The sequence below is a fragment of the Calliphora vicina genome, chromosome 1, assembly GCF_958450345.1.
Source record: "Calliphora vicina chromosome 1, idCalVici1.1, whole genome shotgun sequence".
Taxonomy (NCBI): domain Eukaryota; kingdom Metazoa; phylum Arthropoda; class Insecta; order Diptera; family Calliphoridae; genus Calliphora; species Calliphora vicina.
The window spans coordinates 63,595,055-63,620,867 of NC_088780.1; the positions used below are offsets into that span (position 1 = coordinate 63,595,055).

Consider the following 25,813-nt stretch of genomic DNA (forward strand, 5'->3'; position numbering starts at 1 on the left):
TTATTTATTATTTTATGACATTTGACTTTAAGAAGTGGGTGGAGAGGTAGAAGTTGACAGGTAGGTTATTTATATGGTGGTTTATTTTTATTATTATTTGTAACATTTGGTTAAACTAGGTACTTTAGTATGTAAGCCCTTCTTGACCCTAATAAAAGATTTTAGACTCATTCATTAAAACGTACTAGCTATATGATCTTAAAAAACTATTTATTGTCATTCTGAAGACATACGGAAATCAGTTTTTTAGAAACAGCGTTAAAGTTAAGACGTGTGTTATTTACATAAATACTTACAAAATTCAAAATGTCTACGACTTCTAAAAAGGCTAAGGTTGAAAATGAAATTTATTCGTTTTTTTGTTTTAATCCCTTTAACAAAATGAAGCACAGATCATCAGATATGCGAAATATTTCCGACGGCTTATTAAAAAAATTCCCTACGCTGTCAAAACGATTGAAAATTTGTGGATCATGCAGCAAAGAGCTCGGAAAGTTGAACAAATTACCGAATTTGAATAGTAATGAGCCTTGCGTTGAAGTTATTCCAGATGAAGACAAAAGTAATTCCGAGAATGAAGACAGAACTGTTGATGATGATGGTTATTCTAACTTTTCAAATTCAACGAATGAGTGTCGAAACCAATACCATAAGGATGCAGTAGAAGTTCTTGAACAAATAAAAGAGAAATACAAAACGTCACAGAGTGAAGCTGAAAGAATTCAACTTCTCACGCTTGTTCCAAGAACATGGAGTTCTGCAAAAACAATGACTGAGTTTGGAACGTCTCAACGAAAAGCAAGAATTGCTAAACAATTGGTTGCTGAGCATGGGATTCTCACACTCCCAAACAAAAAGAAGGGAAAAACTTTGGAGTGCGATACTAAATCTGTAATAACTCAGTTTTATCAGCGAGATGATATGAGTCGCCTGATGCCAGGGATGAAAGACTGGATGTCTGTACGAATCGATGGCAAGAAAGTTCAAATGCAGAAGAGAATGGTTCTCTGTAACCTGAATGAATTATTCGCAACATTTCAATCTGAATACGAGGATGTCAAAATTGGATTCACAAAATTTACACAACTGAGGCCAAAACATTGCGTTTTGGCAGGAAGCAGCGGAACTCACACAGTATGTGTTTGTATTTACCATGAAAATGTTAAATTGATGTTGAAGGAAATCAACTTAAATATATATATTTAATTTGTATTTTTTTTTACATAGTTTATATAAAAATGAACTACATTATATAGTTCGAGGCCAGAATTTGAAGTAGACAAATTTTGTAGTTCACTTCCTGTGTTTTCTTCTCCTTCATCATCGTAATGCAAGTGCTCCACCAACAAATTTCCGCTAATACAGCATCGGGAGACTTTTTTCCTCGATATCTACAAAATTTGTGTTAAAATGTATTGGGAAAAAAAATATATGTATATTAAAAATTACCTTATTTCAAATGGGATTGCAATTTGGTGGTACTGTTCACCTTGTTCATCTGATTCGGTCGCTAGTTACTGACCGAAGTAGTCTAAATGATGATGTATGTAATGAATTTTGAGCGACATATTAACGCCTATTTTATAGCCCTGACAGACATAGGATTTGTATACTATACTAGCGTAGTATACTACATGTGTGTCAACCTATACTATAATTAAACCATCAAACAATATGGTTTAAAGATGGTTCGTATACTATGAAAATGAACGTGGTATAAATGTAGTATATTACTACTACTCACTAAACACAGCTCTGTTCAATAAGAACTGGGAAACCCTAGTCATAAAGTCAGTTGAAAAGACAGTAACAATTTGTATTTTTATTTCAAAAAATGGTTTCAATCAGAAAAATTTTAGGAAACAAAGAAATTAAAATGCTGATAGACGTCTGGAAGGAACACATTCATGAATTAAGAGGTGTTCACCACCACGTTATGTGTACAGAATTAGAACGAGAGTACAGGACGAATGTACAGGTTTGTTTAAATTAAATTAAATACACATATTTTTGTTTTTATTATTTTTGTAGAAAATTGGTTCACTAAGATCTGAATTTATTGAGGAAAACTCGCTAGCTTCAGCTCAATCCTCCAACTGCAACATCTCCAGCAACATTGCCTTCATATAATATTTCTGGACCAAGTTCAGCTAAAAAAGAAACCGTCATTAGAAAATGACCTAAAGTTGGCTTAATTTTTGAAAAAAATAATTTTTTGACACACATGTAGTATACTACGCTAGTATAGTATACAAATCCTATGTCTGTCAGGGCTATAAAAAAGAAACAGTCATTAGAAAATGACCTAAAGTTGGCTTAATTTTTTAAAAAAATAATTTTAAATACAAATAAACTTACGTTTAAAAAAGTGATTTGCACTTATTTTTTTGGGGTGGGTTACGATTTGATTGGTGTCATAATTTTTCTGTGACACTTTCTTGCGTCCAATTATTATTAATCAGCTCATTATTATGAGCAGATGTTGTGCAAAATGCAAAGAGCTTCAATAATGACGCTGACATTCTTCACGTGAACGAAATATGCAATTTTATTATTATTGTTTAAAATTACACTCAAAATTCTTTCTTTTTCCATTTTTCCATTTTTCTTAACATATGATCAAATGTAAAAACAATAATAGTAGTACGCATACTACATGTCTGTCACACTAAAGTAGTATCAAAAACCGTAGTATACATATCGTGGTATAGAAACCACATGTCTGTCAGGGCTATTAGAAAAAGCATTCATAATTGCGTTAATAGATCTCTGATAGCTGTCAGACCTATTTTTACCCAACAACCCGCCAATAACCTCTTTGTTTTAATTTAAAATATTATCAAATTCCTGATTTTTGACCAGCTTCCGAATGTCTGGACCATTCAGAATAGTGCTGTAACATTCTACTACTTTTGATTACTCAATACTACTCAACACTTTTCGTTTGGGTACTCAATACTATTCGATACTTTAAACGGATTTTTTTAAATTTAAAAACGATATATTTTTCTGCTTTTCGGTAATGTATTAGCAGACATCACTCCTTTTTAGAAACATTTTAGGTTTATAAGATTATATTGATTAGAGTTGTATTTATACTAGAGATGCATTTTTTGCACCATAACCGTTAAATTTAAATAAATTAAATTGTAAAAATACAAGTCTAAAAGTATTGAGTAACTACTTTTGAGTATTGACTACTCAAACAGTATGGCAAATACTCTATACACGATACCCACTACTCAATACTTTTACAGCAATTCTCCAAAAATTGGTAATTGCGTATCTAAGTACCAAAAACTATAAAAATAAAAAAATAAATCTGCAAAAAGTGTTAAAATTAATGAATTTTAAGTATATTAGGACTAGAACATTCAACTAAAATTACTTTATATAATTATTGACTTACTTCAATAGATTATTCATAAAATAAAATATATATGAAAAATTTTTACTCAAAAAAGCTGAACTTTAAAGGCGAATAACTTTAAAACACGAGCTAACTTTTAAAAACCCTTTGGGGGTTTTGGTATTCTAATTATCTACTTTCATTTCCCGTTGGTCTCATTACAAACTTCCTCTAAATTTGTTCGTATTAATATTTCAGCTCCAATCAGGTCGAATGACATTCGGTTTCTTTCTTTCTTTAGTATACAGATAGTAAAACCTCTTTCACAAAAAGCTTTGCTTACTGGTATTGAAAATACGAAACATACAACTTTTCTTAAATTCTCGAATTCAAAGGTGAAATTTGGTAAAAAAAATAGGACCATATCATTTGCAAATCTCTTGGTATTTGTTTATAAACTTCACGAAGGCTGCATTAATCGATATATGTATAGTTTATCGTTATCTATTTCTTCAGATATTTGAAGGTTTTGCGGAAGTTTTTGTAAATCTTCCCAAGAAAATATCGCACACCCAGTTCAAAAGTGACACAACTCAAAATTAATTTCTCGGGTTATATAAACCCGAAAAATTAATTTTACGCTTAAACTATGCACTATACACTTGTTTATTTATACAAAAGATATCAGTGTATTTTGTTGTTGTTAACTGTGGCTAAAAAAACACTAATGTCTTTCATTATGTTTCAATTGGTATATATTTATTTTCGATGTCTGAAAAATGAAAATTTTGAGTTGTGTCAATTTTGGACTGTGATATGTTTTTTTTTAAATTTAAAAATGCAATTTTTTAAAAAAAACATTTTCTAAATAGCTGACCGCTGTTATTAAAAAGTCTTCTACTTCAGTCTTAAAAGTTCATTAGGCGAAATGCTGTTAACTTTGGTGCCATTCTCAAGAGCTAAAATAGTTGTATGTACTAATTAGTAGTAAATTTGAAGTAATAAATAATATAGATATTATTGTCGAAAATTTCAATTTAGCTGGGCAAATGATATTTTAGCTTGAAACTGGACAGGCAACAAAAAAGCTGGACAATCCAGCCAAGTCCAGCCAGGCTGGCAACCCTAGGTCCAGCTCACCAACTACGAGCAGTGCTGTCAGTTGTGGCTATTTCTCGCCAAACGTGGCGATTTTTCTTTGCCTTTGGCGACCAAAATTTCCAATTGGCGGCATGACGATTTACAGACTAGTTGGCGATTTATTTGACGATTTTTTACAAATTATGTTATTTGTTTTTCTTGGAATATTTTTTCTGAAATTTATTAACCCAATAGTTAATAAAACAAGTAAGAGTGCTATATTCGGCTATGCCGAATCTTATATACCCTTCACCTTTGTTGTGGATGCATTATTATTTTTTATAATAATTAGTATATATGTATGTACATTGCCAACTTTCAGCGTACATCATCCTAAATTTATCAGAACACTTTTAAAAATTGTAGAAGTTACAAACGAAACAAAACACCAAAAAGCAAAGCAATAAAACCAACACACATCCAAACATAAGTTTTGTTCTTGTATAAAAATCAACAACAACGCCAAAAGAAACAAAACACAAAAAAAAACAAAATACGCAAAGCAATGAAACCAATACACATCCAAACATACGTTTTGTTGCTTTTTTGTTAAAGCATGCAATAAATTGTGTTTTTTTGATGAAGTTTTCAGAGGTCGTCTCGGATTTTTGCTCATATCTCCGTTATTTATGGACGGATTTTGCTGATTTTAAATAGCAAATTTCTCGAAAGCATGTCTGACAGAATTGTTGAAGATTTGGATCCCTGAGATATCTGGGGCCTTCAGAAAATTGATTTCAACAGACAGACGGACAGACAGTCGGACATGGCTTAATCGACTCCGCTATCTATTACTACGTTTATACGCACGGCTTATTCGCAAATAAAAATATTGCATTTAGAAAAATTTGCCGCATAAACAGTGAATTAATTTTTTTTTTGCGAATAGCTAACTCACGAAAACAATTCCTGATTAACGACACTATTTGTAAATAAGATTTTAAGCATTGCCATATGTTTTAACATTTTTAGTTTATTAAGACTTTTTTTAATTGTGTTTTTGCATTAATTGGATTGCGAGACAAATATGAATTTTAGATTCTATAATTTTTGCATTTAAAAAATAAAAAAATTATCATATTTTGTTCAAAAACATTACTACCAATTTATTAAAGTTTACCATCCGGCATCACATAAAAACATAAATTTTCCGACTTATAAACAGTGAGTTAGCTAATTGCAAATAATTTTTATTTGCGAATAGGCTACGTATACACGTAGTATATAAGGATCCAGAATATACATATAGGCCCATAATCATAGTCAAACACTAAAGTCGGTTCTTTTTAAAAACAACTTTAAAATAAAAACCTGCTTTTTATTAATTTGCAACCACATCCAAAATTAAAGTATGTTTTAAATCACAGAATATACAGAAGTGTCAAATTTGACGTTTAAAAAACGCCAAATCAGATGTTAGGGCAGTTCTCATAAAAAGAGATAGCAATATATTTTGCAGAGTTTTATTTTGCAAATGTAAAAAACAACCAAGAATTTTGTTTCATTTAAATTTACACGTAAACAATACACACATTTTTATAATTTTCCATTTTAAAAAATTTTGTGCCACAGACTACGAAAAATTTTCTTACAAATTTATTTGTTTGTTTTGTTCACATTTCTTTGTCTACCAAATTCGTGTTGTATATAGCGTTTTGCTTTAACACATCACTGATATTGTAGTACAAAATATATTGCTATCTCTTTTTTTGAGAACGGCCCTAACATCTAATTTGGCGTTTTTTAAACGTCAAATTTTACACTTCTGTATATTCTGTGCCTAAAGTCCACTCTTAAGTAAAGTCGAGTTTAATTCTCTTAAAATGTACTTTATTTTTGACTATGATTATGGGCCATATACTTTATAGGGTCGGAAAATTATATTGTGGAAATTACAAACAGAATGACAAACTTATATAAACCTTTCTCACGAAGGTGAAAGGTATAATTAATCATTTATAATCTGATCATGTGGATGCAGGTAGCATACATGATCAAATAGTTTCAACGATATTAATTTTTTCTTCTAAAATGTTTAAGCCATCATTTTTAAATAATAATGGAAATATTGATAACTTAATATGCTCATTAAAATTGGCTATTGGTTCGACGGATTCTTTGGAATCAGGAATCTATCGATTTTCGCACAGAATTTGAAATGGAATTACAAAATATAAAAATGGAGAAATATGATGTAGAAATTTTAAAAGAAAATTGTTTTTTGTACTTAAAAAGCTTTTAAAAGAAATGCTTAAACGTTTACCAGAAAATATAAGTCTTTTTAAAATATATAATGAATTTTCAGTATTGAAATGAAATTTTTGGTAGTTCAAAATTCATTGGCCCATAATCATAGTCAGAAATAAAGAATACTTTAAGAGAATTAAACTCGACTTTACTTAAGAGTGGACTTTAGGTTTATCATAGACAAGCTAAAGTATACTTCTGACGTTGAAATCGACTTTAAATATAAAACTAGTTGAAGCTGTTATTAACTCGTTTAACAACAGCATCAGCTGTTCTTCACCAAGTAAAAAAGTTCGGCAGAAAGTAAAAAATGTTTAATTTACAAGATATTGGTAGAGATTTTGCAATTATTGAACAGTTATCAATAAAATTAGTACCAAAATATTCTAATTATGATATTAATCTTATATATTTCATTTTTCCACAACAAACAACTTTTTTTTTATAATTTTGTATGTCAGCTGTTCAGCGTTGCCACTTGTCTGTATTTTGTTGTATATTGTATGAAAACATTTTCTACATTTGCGGTGGCACCCAGTTAAAGTCGGTTCAATTTAAAACATACTTTAATTTTGACTATAGTTGCAAAATAATTAAAAGCTGGTTTTTATTTTAAAGTTGTTTCTAAAAAGAACCGACTTTATTGTTTGACTATGATTATGGGACATTAACTTTATTTTTCAATCCAAAAGTATCTGCAGGGGAACATGAATTGCAATGGTCAAAATTAGCATATATGTATCTATTGGACTCAGATCTTTAAAGGTGAAATTCCAACAAAATTTGTTAGATTTTTGGCCACAAGTTTACAAAAATTGAGATGCAGGTGGAACATTTCACATTACAGACTTAAGGTAGGGTCAGACTACGCAAATTATTTGACACAAGATGTTTCATGTGTTTGATCAAAACTACATCAAATAATTCATGGGTTGATTTTGTGTTCACACTGTACACATTTATTTGCCATATGTGTTTAATCAAACTACACCGAAATACTATCAAACACACAAAGGGGAAAATATATTTGACTTGTGGTCACATTTATGGTAATATTTGTTCTAAATAATTATTAAATAAAGCTGCAAAACAACTTTAATTTCTTTCATCAATAAAAAAGACATTTCTAGAAAGTAAAATATTACAAGATTTTGCTTTACATTTGAAAGAATTATGAAATTTCAGTACTTTTATTTAAGCGTCAAATATTTTATGTTTCTAGTTTGAACACAAAATATTTTTGCACTGCAAACAAGAAAACAGCTGAATTTGGTCAAACAAATTTATTTGCCAATATGAAAACATTCTTGTAATGTGACCAATGTGTGACCACTAAACAGCAAATATTTTCCTGCATTTTGGGTATTTTTTTATTTGATCTTGCAATTCATTTGCAAGATCAAACAGCGTCAAATAACAGCTGTTGCATCATGTGTTATCGCAAAAGTAGTGTTGCTATATCTTAAATTAAAAATCGCTAAATAATGAAAACAAATCGCGAAAAGAACACAACTTGAACAATTTAATAATATAATTATTAAATGTTTATTTATTAAATTATATCACTATCACAATTCATAATTGAAATTGAATGGAAATGTAATCATGTTTTATACTTGAAAAATATTTGAAATATTAAATATTTTTCAAACAAAAAACATATGGCTTGAATTTATGTTTCCTTTTTACTGGAGAATGCTATTGAAATAAAATGTAATACAACTGTAATTCAATTGCTTGACTATAACTCAAGGCTTGAATTACACTTGCTATCAACTTGAATTCCAGTAAAAATGCTTATTGGTCTTTAAATACATATTATTAATCGAACACGACTTTTTCCAAAACTTTTTTCATTCAGAATAAGAACATGTTCCCAAATATTGTTAAATTTTATGGAAATATTTACATTTTTTACATAAATTTTTAATTAATTCCAATTCAATCGCATTATCTAAAAATTTATAATAAAAATTTTTGTATGATACTAAAATCAGAAAAGTGAAAAATGCTATTAGACATATTCTTCTTCTGCAGTAAAAAAAAAATTAAACAGATCATACTGTTTAAGAATTATTTTTTAATTACAATCAATTCATACTATTTATGATGTATAAAAAATTTTCTTTGATTTTAAATTCAATCTGTATAAAATTTCAGTTAATATTCCATATGTACATATGAGCAATTTTAAATTTTGAAAATAGACAAACTCCATGTATAAATAAAAAATAATCAAACATCAGACTATGTTAAACGTATAAAAATATAAATCGCATAAAATTGCAAAAATCGCAACATAGACTTCATGTGTTCAATTAGTTTTTCTCCCACTATGTCATCCTAGGCTGAATGACTTTTATGTGAAGAAGAAGACTTCATTTATTGATGCAATTATTTAGTGAAAATAATTTTAATAACAAATATTCAAGAAATATTGAATATGTATTTATGTTTAAAAATAAAATAGTGAATTTGTGTCTTTAATTTAGTACGAAAAATATTTAAATAATCTCCTCTTATTTTTCCGCCATGCTGAGCAAATAATTTTCTGTTTTTTTCTATTTGATCAAACAATTATTTTATGAAAGTGTTTGATATAGTGTGACCACACGGCAAATATATTTACTGATTCTTTTTCGCAGCAGTTTGGTCAAACAAAAAGTGAAAAATTAAATTCAATATATGATAACAAAATTCAATAAATCTCTAATAAAATGATTACTTTACAATTCGAAATAAGTGCTTTAACCTTAAAAATATTTGCAAGATCAAATTATATATTTTTTAGGTATTTATGTAGCTAGTGGTCACACTTTGTTCACATTAAGAAAATATTTTGTTTGCCGACAAATAATTTTGTTTGACTAAAATCATCTGTTTTGTTGTTTGCTCTAAATTTTATTTGTGGTCAGATTCAGGCAATGAAATATTTGACGATAAACGTCAAATATTAGCTGTGTGTGACCGTACCTTTAGCATTGGCCGTTCTTAATATATTAATTTTATCAACCAGCAACGCTTGCGTAGAAAGAGAATTTTAATATGAACTTTTAGATTCATTGATAAGAATAGTAAGTTATATGAATGTTAATAAATTTTGTTGCAATTCATTTCAGCCTACAGATAAAATGTTCAAAAAGTTTAATTCTAATACAATGTATACTAGATTTAAACCGAAATAAATTGACTTTATAATACATAAAATTAGTATTTTACAATAAAAAATTAAAAAAAAAAATATTTTGGCGATATTTGGTGATTTTTCGTTTAGCTTTTGACGATGGAGGTAAAAAAAATCTGACAACCCTGACTACGAGTGCTATTATAAACATTTTGTTTAAAACAAAGTATGTACATTAGCTATCGCAGCTAAGTAACTTAAAAAACAAACAAACAAAGTATGTAATCTTAAATTTTATTTGGGAACATTGATTACATTTTTATGGGCTTTATTCAAATGGCGTCAACAAATTTTAATTAAAATCCTTTATTTTATGATATTATGGAATGTGTTCTTAAGTACGTTTCTTGAAATTATGATATTTAGGATAATATATGGATTTCAAACCGCTTGGTTATTTAAGAAGCTATATAAATGTGATAACTGAGTGCAAAATTGTGGGCCATTTCGCTGTTGAGAAAATTTGGTTACATTTGGTTAAACGATTCTGGCGTCCTCTTCGCCTGATATTATTAGAGTCCGTTTTATACATATTGTATTCACAAGGACCACGTTCGCCAAACTCCAATATGTAAAATTATAACATTTAATTCACATGTGTAATTTTTTCTCGGATGTGTAATTTAGGTATGACCATGTGTAATATTAAATTTCCTTGGTGCAACACTGCCCACCTTAAAGTATACCAATATCATTTTCTGTGTAGATTAAGCGATGTCCGTCCATGTAAACCTTGTACTCAAACTACTGCTCGCAATTTCAAAGATAATTCGACAAAATTTGTTAGAAGCTTTTCTATTGCCCCAAAGACGAAGTCTATTGAAATTGATTATAAGCAGTATTTCTCCTAGTCCTCATACGTTTGCACTATCCGAAAATAGTTAAGCTCTCACAAATTCAGCACAAATAAGTTTTATGTAAGCCGAACTCGCAAATTTTGTGACGATCAGGTCCATAATTAGTCATAGCTCCCATATAACGCCGACTTCAGAAAATCATTTTAAGGAGTATAGATTTCTTAAAAATATTGGTATTCCCTAAATTATTAAGAACATACGTGGAGGGTACTATATTTTAAAATAATAAAAAGTTCTTTCGAAACATTGTTGTCCAAAATATCGAGCGAAATAAGGGTATATCGTACATGACATAAAACGGAAGACATTTTGAAGTACATGTAGAAATATGCGAAAATTTTCGAATCGTGAGAGGCGTCATGTTTTCTTTTAATTTCTTACACTAAACGAAATATTTTTCCTTTACAATCCGTTACATTTAAATAAAAACAATTTTTGGATGATTTTATAAGACCCCTTTCACACTAGGCAATTTAGTTGCGCAAGTCTCTTGCCCAACAACAAAACAGCATGTAAAATTTTCTTCTCCTTAACCCGACATTACCTCTGGCATCTACAAACACAAGAGACTTGCGCAACTAAATTGCCTAGTGTGAAAGGGGTCTAATAAATAAAATTTAATATCATACGTGACATACCGTACGTGACAGATTTTTCTATTATAATAAAACAATATATGTATACAAAAACTAAAGAAATGAATGGAATATATACATTCGGTTCAGAGATCAGCAATGAATCACTTTTTTGGTAGTTTAAGTGAGTAGACTTCATTGAAATTAAACTACTCTGACGTACTCATACTCACAATAAAATTGATTTATAAGTATGCGTAGCATTGAATATGAATCCGACGCACAGTGGTTCAGAAACGTATTTTTTTGGCAATAATTCGGTATCTCGGGAACTATTAGAGATATTATTACGAAAATCACATGATTGGAGCTGAAGTGTTTTCGAGTTGATTTGCAGTTGTTCAGCTTCCTAGGGGTAATGGGGGCCAGTACGTGGCCCGTCAAATTTGGTCACCTCTGGTCTTAAATTTTTAAAAAAATCGCCAAAAGTCTATTTATGATCCGAATGAGCTGAAATTTAAAATATAAATAGTCCTTGAGAAGATCTACCAAAATAACGCTAACGCTTATCTCTATTAGATGAAGAGATATTTAGGTTTATTGATTTATTTTTTTTAATTTTGCTCGATCTTTTTTTGGTTTTTTAGGTATGGCGGGCCAACGGAGGGTCGAATTTTTTTTTTTACAAAATCAGTTATATTGGCGATAAAATTCTAAATAAAATACAAACAACTTGCTAAGAGTCATGACGTCCCTATAAAAACTTACACTCATCAACATTTGGAACATGTAAAAAGTCCGTATTTTTTACTTTTTTACCAAAAAAGTGCCTATATTTTTTCTTTTGTAGAAAAAAATTTTCTTCGGAACTATATACAATTTGTATATGATCCGGAAAGAGAACTTAATGGAAAAGCGTGTAAACTAAAATTTGGCTCACTTAAACGGACATAACACTCCCTAGAACTATCCAAACTTGGCCAATTAAAAAAAAAAAAATTTGGTTTGAGTAAAAAATTTTAAAAAGGCAAAGCATCGGTCCTCGAAATAGCCCCCTATTTGTATAGCCCTATATGTTTCTTAAATACTTGCAAAGTTTTTTTTACTATCACACGGTAAATAACGTCACAGTAGGCAATTTCTAAAAAAAACTGAGTTTTTGGAACACATTTTCCCCGTTTCAGGAATTTCGGTATTTGAAAATAAAAAATGTCAAAAATTATAATGCCATTGATTTAAGGACATTTCAGTTCTAAATTTTGTTATGATATCTTTAACCGTTTAAATTTTACATTAATTCAAATTTTCTATTTTTCTTCATGGAAAATCACCATATTATAATTTTTTTTTTAGTTTTTACATTTTCTAACTTTGGATGCATGTAACTTTTTATAGGGATGACATAACTGCCTCCAAGTTGTTTTTATTTTATTTAGAATTTTATCGCCAATATGGCTGAGGACCCTCCCTTGGCCCTCCATATCTAAAAAACCAAAACAAGATCGAGCAAAATTAAAAAAAATAAATGAATAAACCTAGTAGATCTTCTCAAGTACTATTTATATTTTAAATTTCAGCTTATTCGGATCATAAATGGATTTTTAGCGATTTTTTTAAAAATTTGAGACCCGAGGTGACCAAATTTGAGGGGCCACGTACTGGCCCCCATTACCCGTAGGAAGTTGAACAACTACGAATCAACACCTCAGCTCCAACCATGTGAAATTTCATAATTATATCTCCAATAGTACCCGAGATACTGAATTATTTTTCAAAAAACAGCTGTTATTGCATGAGCAATAACATGCTTGTGAAGCAAATTTTTCCTAACTTTTTTGTTTGTTTTTTGTACCGGAATTGCTTAGGGGCAAAAACGGGCAGCTGAATTTTTAATAAATCGTTAGCTGAGACTTCAGGCTTTAATTCGATATAAGTCTCGGGCTAGAGGTCGTTGGAGATCAATAGGTACAATACATAGAAGTTGGAGAAAATAAATATTTTTGGACAATTTATAGTAGTAAAAAAATTTTTTTTTTTAATTTTAAAATTTTTTTTTGCATATATATCCAATTCTGTAAAAAAAAATTATTATAGTGTCATTACAAGAATATTTTAACAGCATGAAGCGATAAAAGGTAGCATATATAATACGGTCATTTCAAACGCATTCACTTAGGTCACCTTTGAATGTCTGTGGACAAAAAAGTAATAAAGATACAAGCCTAATATTTTTGGTACACGATAATTAGATTGTTTATTATAAACTGTGAAAAAATCAGGTAGATCAGAAGTCATGAAAAAAATTAATTAATGCCGCCCTTGAACCAGTGTGCGACGTCGACATCATACTCATACGAACTCATATTTGTTTGATTCATAAATAACCTCAGTCTGACTTATAATTTTTTGGAAAATACTCATAATACTTACTTTGATTTAGCTCATTCGAATCATTCATGTATAATTTTAGTATTTATAAAGGTTGCAAACAGTGTTACCATAACTCTTCAAAATAAAGAAAAAATATCATTTCAACTCATTCATGTATTTTTAAAAGTTTTGTCATTAAACAGTTTGCAAGCATAAAATTGTAAGTTTATACAGAAACATTTCGGGTAAATTATTTTTTTTTTATTATTTATCATGCTCATAGGTTGTGAAATGGATAGCAATAGTGAGATTGAAGAAAAAATAAATAGTTTTTCAATTAGTTCAAAAACGTAAGGGTAGAAGCGCAATATGGGAAGTTTTTGCTCAAGTTCTAAAGGATGATGAAACAATTCTAGACGGGATTGTATGCTGCCGGTCCTGTAAACATATATTTAAGTATAATGGATGGCAGTCGTCCAATCTGAACCGTCATAAATTAAGAAGGTAACCAATATATTAAGAAGGTAACTGAGGAAGATAAAAAAGAAGCTATTGATACTTGTACAACATGGATAATTGAGGACTGTCGCCCCTTTACTGCAATTGATGGAACAGGATTTCGCAAAATGGTTAATTTTTTTTTTAAAAATTGGTACATGTTATGTCGCAAATATTGACATCAATGATTTGCTTCCTGATCCATCCACACTTTCACGCCGAATAACTAAAACAGCTCAAGAAAATAAGAACAAAGTGAAAAATTGCAAATATAGTAAGTAAAGGTGAAGCATCTGTAACCATTGATCTTTGGCAAGATAACTACGTTAAGAGAAATTTTTTGTGCGCTACTTTACATTTCCAAAAGAACTTTGAGTTGTTTGATATTGTCCTGGGGAAGAAATCCATGGATTTTATGCGTAGTAGTGTGGAAAATGTTCGCAGGAAATTGCAAAATTTACTTGGTGAATTTGGTGCAGATAACTTAAAAAATTTTGTTTTCGTAACGGACAGAGGAAGCAATATAAAGAAAGCTCTAGAAAAGTACACAAGGCTGAATTGTTGAAGTCATTTATATTCTAATGTTCTGGACTCTGCGTTTGAATGTACAGGCGAGCTAACAGAACTTACTAGTTCTTGCAAAAAAAATTGTAAAATATTTTAAAAAGGCAAGTCTCCAACATCTACTGAAAACTTCATTGAAAAGTCATTGCCCTACACGTTGGAATTCACACTATGCCATGTTTAAATCAATTTCAGAGAACTGGATAACAATTAATGAAATTCTAACCGATAACTCAGAAACGCACAGATTATCAAGTATTAATATTTCAATTCTCCAATATTTAAATCCCATCACTGCCTTATAATGAGTATTTTAATGTTCGTAATTCGGCAACACTGAAACACACAACCTCATATGAGTATTTGAATGTTCGTATTCGAATCATACTTATTTTGCTTCGTCTATACAAATTGAGTTTAATTGAGTCGAAATCAAAAACGACATAAATGTTGTTAAGTATGAGTATGATGAATACCTCAAACTTTACGAGTGGATATGAGTATCGACAACATTGTTATAAATATGAATGCGTATAACTGGCATACCTAAACACGGGCGGCAAGCGTTTTTTAGTTGTCAAAAATTCTCATGCCCATACAATTTGTATGTAGCATACCGAAATAACGCGGCGGCAACGCTTTGCAATTGGAAAATCCAATTTTGACAGCGCGTTTAATAGTGAAGTTAGTTGCAAAACACAATAAATGTAAACACATACATACAAAAGGAAAAACAAATAAGCAAAAAAGTATATGTATATTTGTTTTTAGAAAATGGAGGTATTTGTAAATATTTAAAATAGTATACATATATTATTTTCTTTTATATTTATATATTTTATATTATCAGAAATATGGTTATTGTCTAATCAGGGTTGTTATATTTATTTTTTTGATAAACCTGTTTTTATTGTTTGACGTAGCGTTGCCGCTGTTGTTTAGGTATGACATTTCAGCGTTAAAGCTAAGCGGAAAAAAACGTTCCGTCTTACGCTTTTGTTTAGGTAGGCCAGTAAGACTTGAAATTTTGAATCATGATTCGATTGTACTCACTTTTTCACTACTCATTGCTGATCTCTGATTCGGTTACAATAAACAATTGAAACCGAATAATAGCAAATAAACAATCAGAGTCAAATTCATTTCAATTTTAGCATAAAATATGCCAATTAAATTAAATATAGTCAGTTTAAATTATTATTATGCCAATAAAATTTTCTCCTATTCAAATCATCTTGAAAAAAAGTTTCAAGGGTTTTTGGGTTTTCAGTCGTGGTAGTCATTATCGTGGAATTACCCATATATAGAATCTCCACACAACAAAAAACCTCTTCGTAGCTATCAATTATTTGAAAATTTAATTTTCAGCATTTTTAGCCACACTACTCCAGTGTTTTGATAACAGCGGGTCCAAATATTTCCAGATTTCCTCCATTTTATTAGACTAACATCAAATGTATATGTCAAACAAAAAAGAATCGTGACTGACTCTAAAGTTATATGCATTTGAATTTAAAAATTTTAATAAGGCGCTAGTTTTTTTGAAAAAAAAAGTTATCTAAAAAAATTCTAAGTAAATGTATTAGGAATTTATACTTTTATTTATAGATTTTTGGTAATAATCCAACTTTTTATATATATAATTTGAAAGTAAATTTTTAATTAGGCTTAAGTTCATTTTTATTATAATTTATTTGTAATAATTCAAAGAAGTGATATTCGGGAACACTTTTGTCTTCTACTGTAGCTTTTCAAAAACTGAATACTAAAATTTTAGACAATTGGCAAATTGGAATGCATTTTCTACCCTGCCAAGGGCGTCATCAACAATCTTCATTGTCAAGGTCTATTTGTAAATATCATCTATTTAACTTACTATTATTAGGAATTAGAAAATGGGAAGCCTAATTCATATTTATATTATTTGTAAATTAGACGAAATTTCAAATATTTTTATTATATATGTGTATTCTTATTATTACAAATTTATCATTTTTATTAGTGTTGCTGTAGTCAACCTTTGGTTAACAATGTATGTTTTTGTGTTTTTCTTTCTTTCTCCTTGGTGTTGATTCGTTGAATCAAATTTTTAATTAGGCTTAAGTTAATTTTTATTATAATTTATTTGTAATAATTCAAAGGTAGAAAATGCATTCCAATTTGCCAATTGTCTAAAATTTTAGTATTCAGTTTTTGAAAAGCTACAGTAGAAGACAAAAGTGTTCACGAATAGTTGAAATTTTAGTTTACACATTATTTCTTGCACATAACAACTGATCTGTAGTGCGATTCACTAACTTTTATAACGATAATCGTATCGTTACAATAAATATAACGAAAATTTATCGAATTTGCTATTCAGTAAAATTTTTAACGACTTTCGCTGTCGGTTGAAGTCAGCTGTTACATTAAGCAGTTGTTTTTCGTTATGTTAGCGACAATAATTTAAGTTGTGTTTATTTAATCGATAAAGTGTATTTACAATTTTTTCTTCGTCATCTTCATCTTTTGTAGCTGGAACTATCGTAAAAATAACGGAAACACAATTTTGATTACTTAACTTATTAATATTTACAATAAAATATAAAACAAGTAAGAGTGCTATATTCGGCTATGCCGAATCTTATATACCCTTCACCTTTGTTGTGGATGCATTATTATTTTTTATAATTAGTATATACATATGTATGTACATTGCCCACTTTCAGCGTACAGCATCCTAAATTTATCAAGAACACAAAAAACAACAACAACGCCAAACGAAACAAAACACCAAAAGAAAAAACAAAATACGCAAGGCAATGAAACCAACACACATCCAAACATACGTTTAATTGTATAAAAAACAACAACAACGCCAAAAGAAACAAAATACGCAAAGCATGCACATTCAAACATACGATTTGTTGATTTTTTGTCAAAAAAACCAACACACAACCACACAAAAGTTTAGTTGTATAAAAAACAACAACAACGCCAAAAGAAACAAAACACAAAAAAAAAACAAAATACGCAAAGCATGCACATCCAAAAACATACGTTTTGTTGCTTTTTTGTCAAAAAAACCAACACACAACCAAACAAACGTTTAGTTGTATAAAAAACAACAACAACGCCAAAAGAAACAAAACACAAAAAAAAAAACAAAATACACAAAGCTTGCACACCCAAGCATACGTTTTGTTGTTTTTTTGTCAAAGCATGCAATACATTGTGTTTTTTGATGAAATTTTCAGAGGTTGTCTCGGATTTTTGCTCATATCTCCGTTATTTATGGACGGATTTTGCTGATTTTAAATAGCAAAATTCTCGAAAGTATGTCTGACAGAATTGTTGAAGATTTGGATCCCGGAGATATCTGGGGCCTTCAGAAAATTGATTTCAACAGACAGACAGACGGACAGACAGACAGACAGACAGACAGACAGACAGACAGACAGACAGACAGACAGACAGACAGACAGACAGACAGACAGACAGACAGACAGACAGACAGACAGACAGACAGACAGACAGACAGACGGACATGGCTTAATCAACTCCGCTATCTATAAGGATCCAGAATATATATACTTTATAGGGTCGGAAATGAAAAATGTAGAAATTACAAACGGAATGACAAACTTATATATACCCTTCTCACGAAGCTGAAGGGTATAAAAATAAGCTGAAAAATAAGGGAATTTGACGATTATACTACTAATTATTCAAGTACTTATTTTTGTTCGCGATGTCCCAAAAGTAATCCATTACATTTTGGCCGGAAATAAGTTGTTTTCTTAGTAGAATTATTTATAAAATTATGTATTTACTAAAAAGAATAAATAAAAAAATGTAAGTCGCAGCCAAGTGTCGAACCAACAACGTTCCAATTGCTAGTCAACGTTGTACTCACCACACCACTGGTTAATTATTTCATTCTGTGTCAAATAATGAGTTTCTGCTTTTCGCTTATTTTGATATTTTGTAGACAGAGATGTCATATCTTAAACAATCGTTAAAAATAAATTACTGAATCACACTATCGTTACTGCAAGCGATTATTTATGTCGATAAACATTACGATTGTCGGTTCGTTAAAAGTTAGTGAATCGCACTACGTTTTTTGAATCAGATCTGAACGAAGTCACATCTAAACAGTATTGTCCCCCAATAGATTTTGTGAAAAATTAAATTAAATTTTTATATTACAAGAAGAAAATTAAGTAAATAATAATCCATTTAATTTCTTTATTAAAAAAATACAAAATAAAGCTCTTCAACAAATTTTCATTTACTTTGCAATGTATAAAGCTATAAATACAAGATATACAAAATTACGTTTCGTACCGATTAATTCCTAAAAAAATACAAAGTTTCTATCGGACTTTACAATAAAATAAAAAATAATTTATCAGTCCCGCGACATTGTGGTGGGCGTCCACCGAAGCTATCTTCTACTGATGCTCGAATTTCGAAGCACCTTTTCGTTTTAGGAGGCACAAATACTGCAGTTCCCACTGCAATTTGATTAATTAAGTGCTTAGAGAGGCCCATGGAGTCAACATCAGAGACAAAACAATTCGAAGATGTCTTAAAAATAACGGACTTAAAGCAAGAGCGATTATAAAAAAAAAAAATTGTTCGGCTGGGTTAGATAAACACGCATGGGTTGTTAACCCTCCGTTACTCGCAACTGATCTGGTTGATACAGGCAAAATTTTCTTTATTGTAATTTTTTTTTAAACACCCTATATTTAAAGCTATTTTTTTGATAAAAATATATTTTTACGGCAATTTTATTTTTATTACTCTTTTAAATACTTTGAATTTAATATTGTTTTAATGTTTTCGAAATAAAAAGTGAGGAGATTATTTTTAAACGCGCCGTTTTTTTATTGTTATCAATTTGATACATTGCGACAAGTCTCGATTGAAAATGATTGCGACTAACGGAGGGTTAAACGCGTTGTTAAACATGGGTTGTTAAACGCGTCGAGACACAAGATCTCAACATATGTTAAACTATGAAATTTTAGGGGTGGATTAATCATGGTTTGGGGATGTTTTCGTGACAATGAGCCTAGTATACTTCGGCGTATCAATGGTATTATGAGTGCCACAGACTGTATTACCATATTGGAGGACTCTTATCTCCCGAGTCTGGATATATTCGGTGTTGAACGTGGTCAACAAGAAATATTTATGCAGGACAATGATCTTAAGAGCACCGCGAAAATAACAAAAAAATGGTTTGTTGGTAACGAAATAAAACTGCTCGAATGGCCTTCCCAGTCCACAGATTTAAACCCTATCGAGTACCTTTGGATAATTTTGAAACGGAAAATTTTTGGCGAAAAAGACTTTCCACGACCCTTAGTTGAATTGTGGGAGCGAGCCCTTCTAGCATACAAAATATTAATTTTAAAATTACATTGTTTTTGAAACAAGGGCCAAAACTGTTCACACCGACTTTTGTTTTCAAAGTAGTATATTGTATTTAATCCATTTTTTAAATTTAAATTTTGTGTATTGTATAAGTTAGTAAATTGATACTCTTTTAAAATTAATTCGTATTTTTCATATACATAGTAAATAATAAAATTCTTCTGTAATACAAAAATTTTGGGACTTATTGTGAACACTTTTGTCTTCTACTGTAACTTTACATTAAATATTTTAAATGAAAACAAATTTGAAAATTGTTGATACAGTGAGAACCAGATGGTCAAATATGTTCTTAATTATTTTGTAAAGGGTTCCAATAACCTCAAAAATTACTTATCAAATACATACATATATACATATAACCCCCATTAACGCGAAGTCTGGTTATGCCTTAACTAATAGTTATACTGTCGGTTAAATTTATTTTTGTATGGAAACTGTCAGTATAACTATTAGTTAAAACATAACCAGACTTCGTGTTACAGGGGGTAAGACGGACATGGCTAAACCAAATTAGAGTTACCATTCGAATCGGTCAACCTTGCTTTAATATTCATTCATTTAATATTCTCTTAATAGTATCATAACAGTCACAAATAACTATTTTATAAATATAGTTTATTCTACAAAATTATACACTGCTAATCCAAGACTTCTTCTTTAAAAGCACTTAAAGAACTATTGTTATCAATATAAAATTCCGTATAAATAAGTTCAGTGTAAATCGAAACCACAGTTACTCATGAACTAAATAATGTGGTTATTTTGTAAATGTTAGTTTTTTGTAGAGATTTTGAAGTTTTTATTAATTTTAAATATCTTTTAAATTCTCGGGATTACCGCACAATATACCTGTGAATGCGAGAAACGCACCGCAAATCTATGGGCACTGCTACACGTTCAATATACATATATTGACCGCGATCCAATATCGCGATATTTGTTGAACATGTAGGCATTCAGTATTGATGGATCGCGATCCAAATCGCAGAATAACCAAAATTTAGTATACAGCACGCATTTTCATATATGAAGCTAAATATTGTTACGAAATTGTACTTGAATTCAAATATAACGATTTTAACGGCTGATTTAAAGTTGCATAATGCTATTTGAAAGCAGTGTCTCTCAAACTGTAACATATCTGTGGGCATTATTAACATTAAATAAATGCTTTGAGTTGATCATTGATCGTAAGTATGGCAACGCTGAATGTTTGCTGCGACTCGTATATTCGAATTCGAATATTCGAGTTTTGACAGTTTAAGAACATTGTAGAAAGTTCACCAGAGATGGCGTGTGTATTCGAAAGCTCTAGGCTTCGAATATACGAGCTTTGACAGTTAAAGAACATTGTAGAAAGTTCACCAGAGATGGCGTGTGTATTCGAAAGCTCTAGGCTTCGAATATACGAGCTTTGATAGTTCAATCTAGAGTGCAGATGGCAGTGTTATAAATAGTGGCAGAGGTTGCAGTCGTTAGTGAGTTTATCAGAGACGCTATTCGAATAAACATCAACTGAGTGCCTTAAAGTGTGCTGTATTTTCAAGTGAATTCGTGTACATTATAAAGTGTGTATCTATTTCTGCGAATTTATAAACGTGTATAAAAAAAATACTGAGTGACTATTTAATTCTGTTGTTGTACATTTTAAATAAATAAAGAGATGTTACAATTTTCAAACTACTAAACGGCTTTTATTTGCAATTTGCAATTTATTTAAAGGAAATAAACCAGCGTTTTAAAAAGGTTACAACGTAACAATATAGAAAGAAATATATAAGTTTGATTAAACTTAAAATTAAATTTAGAGTTGAATCTTTTATTATTTTAAAAAACTTTGTAAATTAAAATTCATTTCGTGTAAAATTTATGAGAAAAAGAGAAAAGTACCTAAAAACAACAGTCAAAATTTAGTATACAGTTGATGGGTATAGAGCGCTACCCACAAAAAGCCGAAAATAAAAATTTTATATTTTGTTGGTCCCACATTCAGCTTAATTACGGCCTCTAGTTGCCTTTTCATAGAGTTTCCAATATATTCAGTTATATCTTTAGTAATTTCCTCCTCTCTTCTGTTAAAGAGGGTTCGGAGTTCGTCCTTAGATGAAATGCTTCGTTTTCTAATATTCCGGTCTAAAATTTCCGACAAGAACTCTATTGGGTTAAGGCCTGGAGATTGCGGAGGTGAATATTCAGCTTTGGCACGTTATACAATAGTCACTCCTTAACAATTATTGCGGTGTGGTTTGGGTCATTGTCTTTCTGAACGACCCATGGTGTTACAGGACCTAATTCTCAGCACTTACTTTCCGATTGTCCTTTAAAATTTGTTAGTAGTCTCGACTGTTCATTGTAATTGCAATAAATACAAGATTGTCAGGTCCTGCAGCTGACATACAGCCTACACCACTCCCACACCATCAAAGACCCACCGTCATGTTTTACGGTAGTACTAAAATTTTATAAATGTAAAGACTTTGCATAAACCTACTTATATTCTCCACAGTATTTCTGGAATAAAGTATTGTAATATTTAGTGATGAGCGTATATTTGAGATTTTTGGGTCAAAACCGAGAGGTAATATCTGTATAAAAAGAAATAGTGAGCTGCTTACACAAAACCTTAGTTCTTAGTCAATAATTGTTAAGGAGTGACTATTGTATAACGTGTCTAAGCTGTTATATTCACCTCTGCAATCTCCAGCCTTAACCCAATAGCGTTCCTGTTGTAAATTGTAGACCGGAATATTGGAAAACGAAGCATTTCATCTAAGGACGAACTCCGAATCCTCTTTAACGAGGGAGAAATTACTAAAGATATAACTGAATATCTTGGAAACTCTATGACAAGGCATCTAGAGGTCGTAATTAAGCAAAATGGGGACCAACAAAATATAAACTTTTTATTTTCGGCTAATGGTAATATAAAATAGAGCGCTACCCATCAACTGTATACTAAATTTTGACTGTTGTTTTTAGGTACTTTTCTCTTTTTCTCATAAATTTTCCACGAAATCAATTTTAATTTACAAAGTTTTTTAAAATAATAAAAGATTCAACTCTAAATTTAATTTTAAGTTTAATCAAACTTATATATTTCTTTCTATATTTAAAATATTTAGCTCATAGATGAAAATGCGTGCTGTATACTAAATTTTGACTCTGACTGTATATTGAACGTGTAGCAGTGCCCTAAGGATACAGTATTAGAGTTTGCAATAATTGAATATTATTTTTCTTTAGATTAAAACAAAAAGAAGTATCGATTTATCAGCATCACACGCACTCATACCAGACGCACGACTTTCAAAAGATGTTCTACCAGGAGGATATAAAATAGATTTACGACCAAACCTTATGGAAAACACGTTCACTGGAAGTATTAATATGAATTTAAGCTGGAGCGTGCCAACCAGAAAGATTTCTTTGCATGCACATTTTGATTTGCAAATTAATGAGAGATCAATCAAGCTAGCAAAGATTTCTTGGAATTCCGGGCAAGTTCGCTTATACATTCGTTCCTACTTAAGTACAATAACTATATAATTTACATATTTTTTATATTCAGGGATGCAAATGCACAAGTTGAAAATATACCTATCCTTCGTGGCGATAGAATGCCAAAAAAGACAGTTTTTGTCATATATTTAAAAGATAAAGTAAATGAATGTGCTCACTGTGAGTTAAAAATGGATTTTGAAGGTTATATATGGGAATCAACCGACGGACTTTTTAAGGGATCATACACTGTGGCTAACGAGACGGAGAAGCGAATTTATTTAGCAACGTATATGAGACCCAACAACGCCCGTCGTCTCTTTCCATGCTTTGATGAACCTGGCTTTAAGGTAAGGATGTATCTAATGTATATTTATGGCTCTTTATCTTTTAAATCTATATTGGTGTTGCTTATTTAAGGTACCATTTACTGTTTCCATTTCTCGACCACGAGATTTTGTAACGTTGTTTAACACGCCTTTACTTAGGACTGATGAATCGTATGTTTAATAATATAAATCCTCACACTTCGAATATACATATTAATAAATATTTCTGTAGTAGGTCTCTGAAAAATAACGAAGAAGATGCTTATGTTTTGGATCATTTTGAAACAACACCGCCAATGTCAACCTTTACGTTTGGGTTTGTCATCTCTCAGTTAGAAAGGTTCATTCCCCTTCAAACTGATGAAATGGTTGAGCCTAATATTACCATATGGGCAACTCCAGACTTACATTCTGAACTAGAGGTACATATATATTTATAACTTTAGCCTTAAACTTGGACTTAACTAATAATAAAAACTATTGATTAATTTAAGGAAGTTCATGGAAAACTAATAAAAGTCTATAATTGCTTGAACAATTATTTCAACGTTTCCATTCCATTGAAGAAAGTTGATGTGCTCGCCATACCAGGTCTTGCATCAGTGAGACCGGCTGACAATTGGGGCCTACTGATGTTTAAGTAAGTAAAAATATTATTTTGACATACTACATATTTATGTATGTTTTTCGCAATTTCTATGTACAGTGTACAGGAGAAATTGTTTTTTACAAAAATAGGCAATATGTATATCCAAGTCATTTTCGATAATCTACATACTACAATAGCTGCGGTAGCCGTTTAAATATAATTATGTATTTAAAATGTGTGCGACACAATTTTTTTTCAAACATTATTCACCAAAGTTACAATTTGTGCTACCTGCAGATACAGCAAGTATTTTTCTCATTTAAATCAAAATTAATAAGAAGTTCGCAAACATTTTTTGTAAACTTTTGATAAAATTTTTTATTATTTTTAGGGCCATTATTACAACTTGCCGTTATAGTTAAAGTTACCTTTAAGGGTACCGTGTTCTATTGCTTAAAGTTACCTTTAACTATAACGGCAAGTTGTAATAATGGCCCTTACTTACACACCTTTCAATGAAAAAAAAGGAACAAGTATTGGACATAATTTTATGTTGCTTTCTAAAAATCGTTTTTAAATCTTTTAATAAAATTTGGTGCATAATTTTACAAACTATAAATTCACACTTAGAGCTAGTTTCTTACTTGTCAGTTAAAAGTATCTTAACACGCTGTTATATTAAACCTGAAATATATTTAGCCGGAATTTAACCAAGGATTGTGTTTCTCACTAATGGATACATTTTGTTAGCATTGCCATACTTTTCAGTCAAATCTCATGTCCATTCCACAAAAATTTTCATATAAATATGGCAATAATTTGTGCCGAATCTTATATACTCTTCACCAAATTACTCTACGATCGACTTTTTGTGTCTTTTTTTAAAAATCTATATATTTAAAAATACAAGGCCTGACTTATTCACTCACTCATTCACTGAGTCATCAGTCATGATTGAGTGTGTGAACGAATAAGTCAGACCTTGTATTTTTAAATATATAGATTTTTTAAAAAAGGTCCAAAAAGTCGATCGATCGGTGTTTTGAAAGTTTGCATCTGAATTTCATTTGAGAGGGGGTTAAAGTTTCCCAACTCTGGCACATTCTTATTGTTAATCTAGGTATAAAATGTGTTCAGCAAAGTTATGTCCTTCTTTTAAAAAAGAGCAAAAACCATCATTAAA

At 30.3% G+C, this 25,813-nt stretch overlaps 1 protein-coding gene across 1 annotated transcript in view; it reads left to right on the forward strand.

Moving 5' to 3' along the window:
* Positions 1-25,813, forward strand: part of LOC135963152 (aminopeptidase N) — a 153,779-nt gene that overhangs the window by 43,794 nt on the left and 84,172 nt on the right. The window contains exons 2-6 of the mRNA XM_065514926.1: positions 23,458-23,711; positions 23,783-24,062; positions 24,133-24,212; positions 24,277-24,463; positions 24,536-24,681. Coding sequence (XP_065370998.1) covers positions 23,458-23,711; positions 23,783-24,062; positions 24,133-24,212; positions 24,277-24,463; positions 24,536-24,681 — 947 coding nt within the window. The remainder of the gene's footprint in view (positions 1-23,457; positions 23,712-23,782; positions 24,063-24,132; positions 24,213-24,276; positions 24,464-24,535; positions 24,682-25,813) is intronic.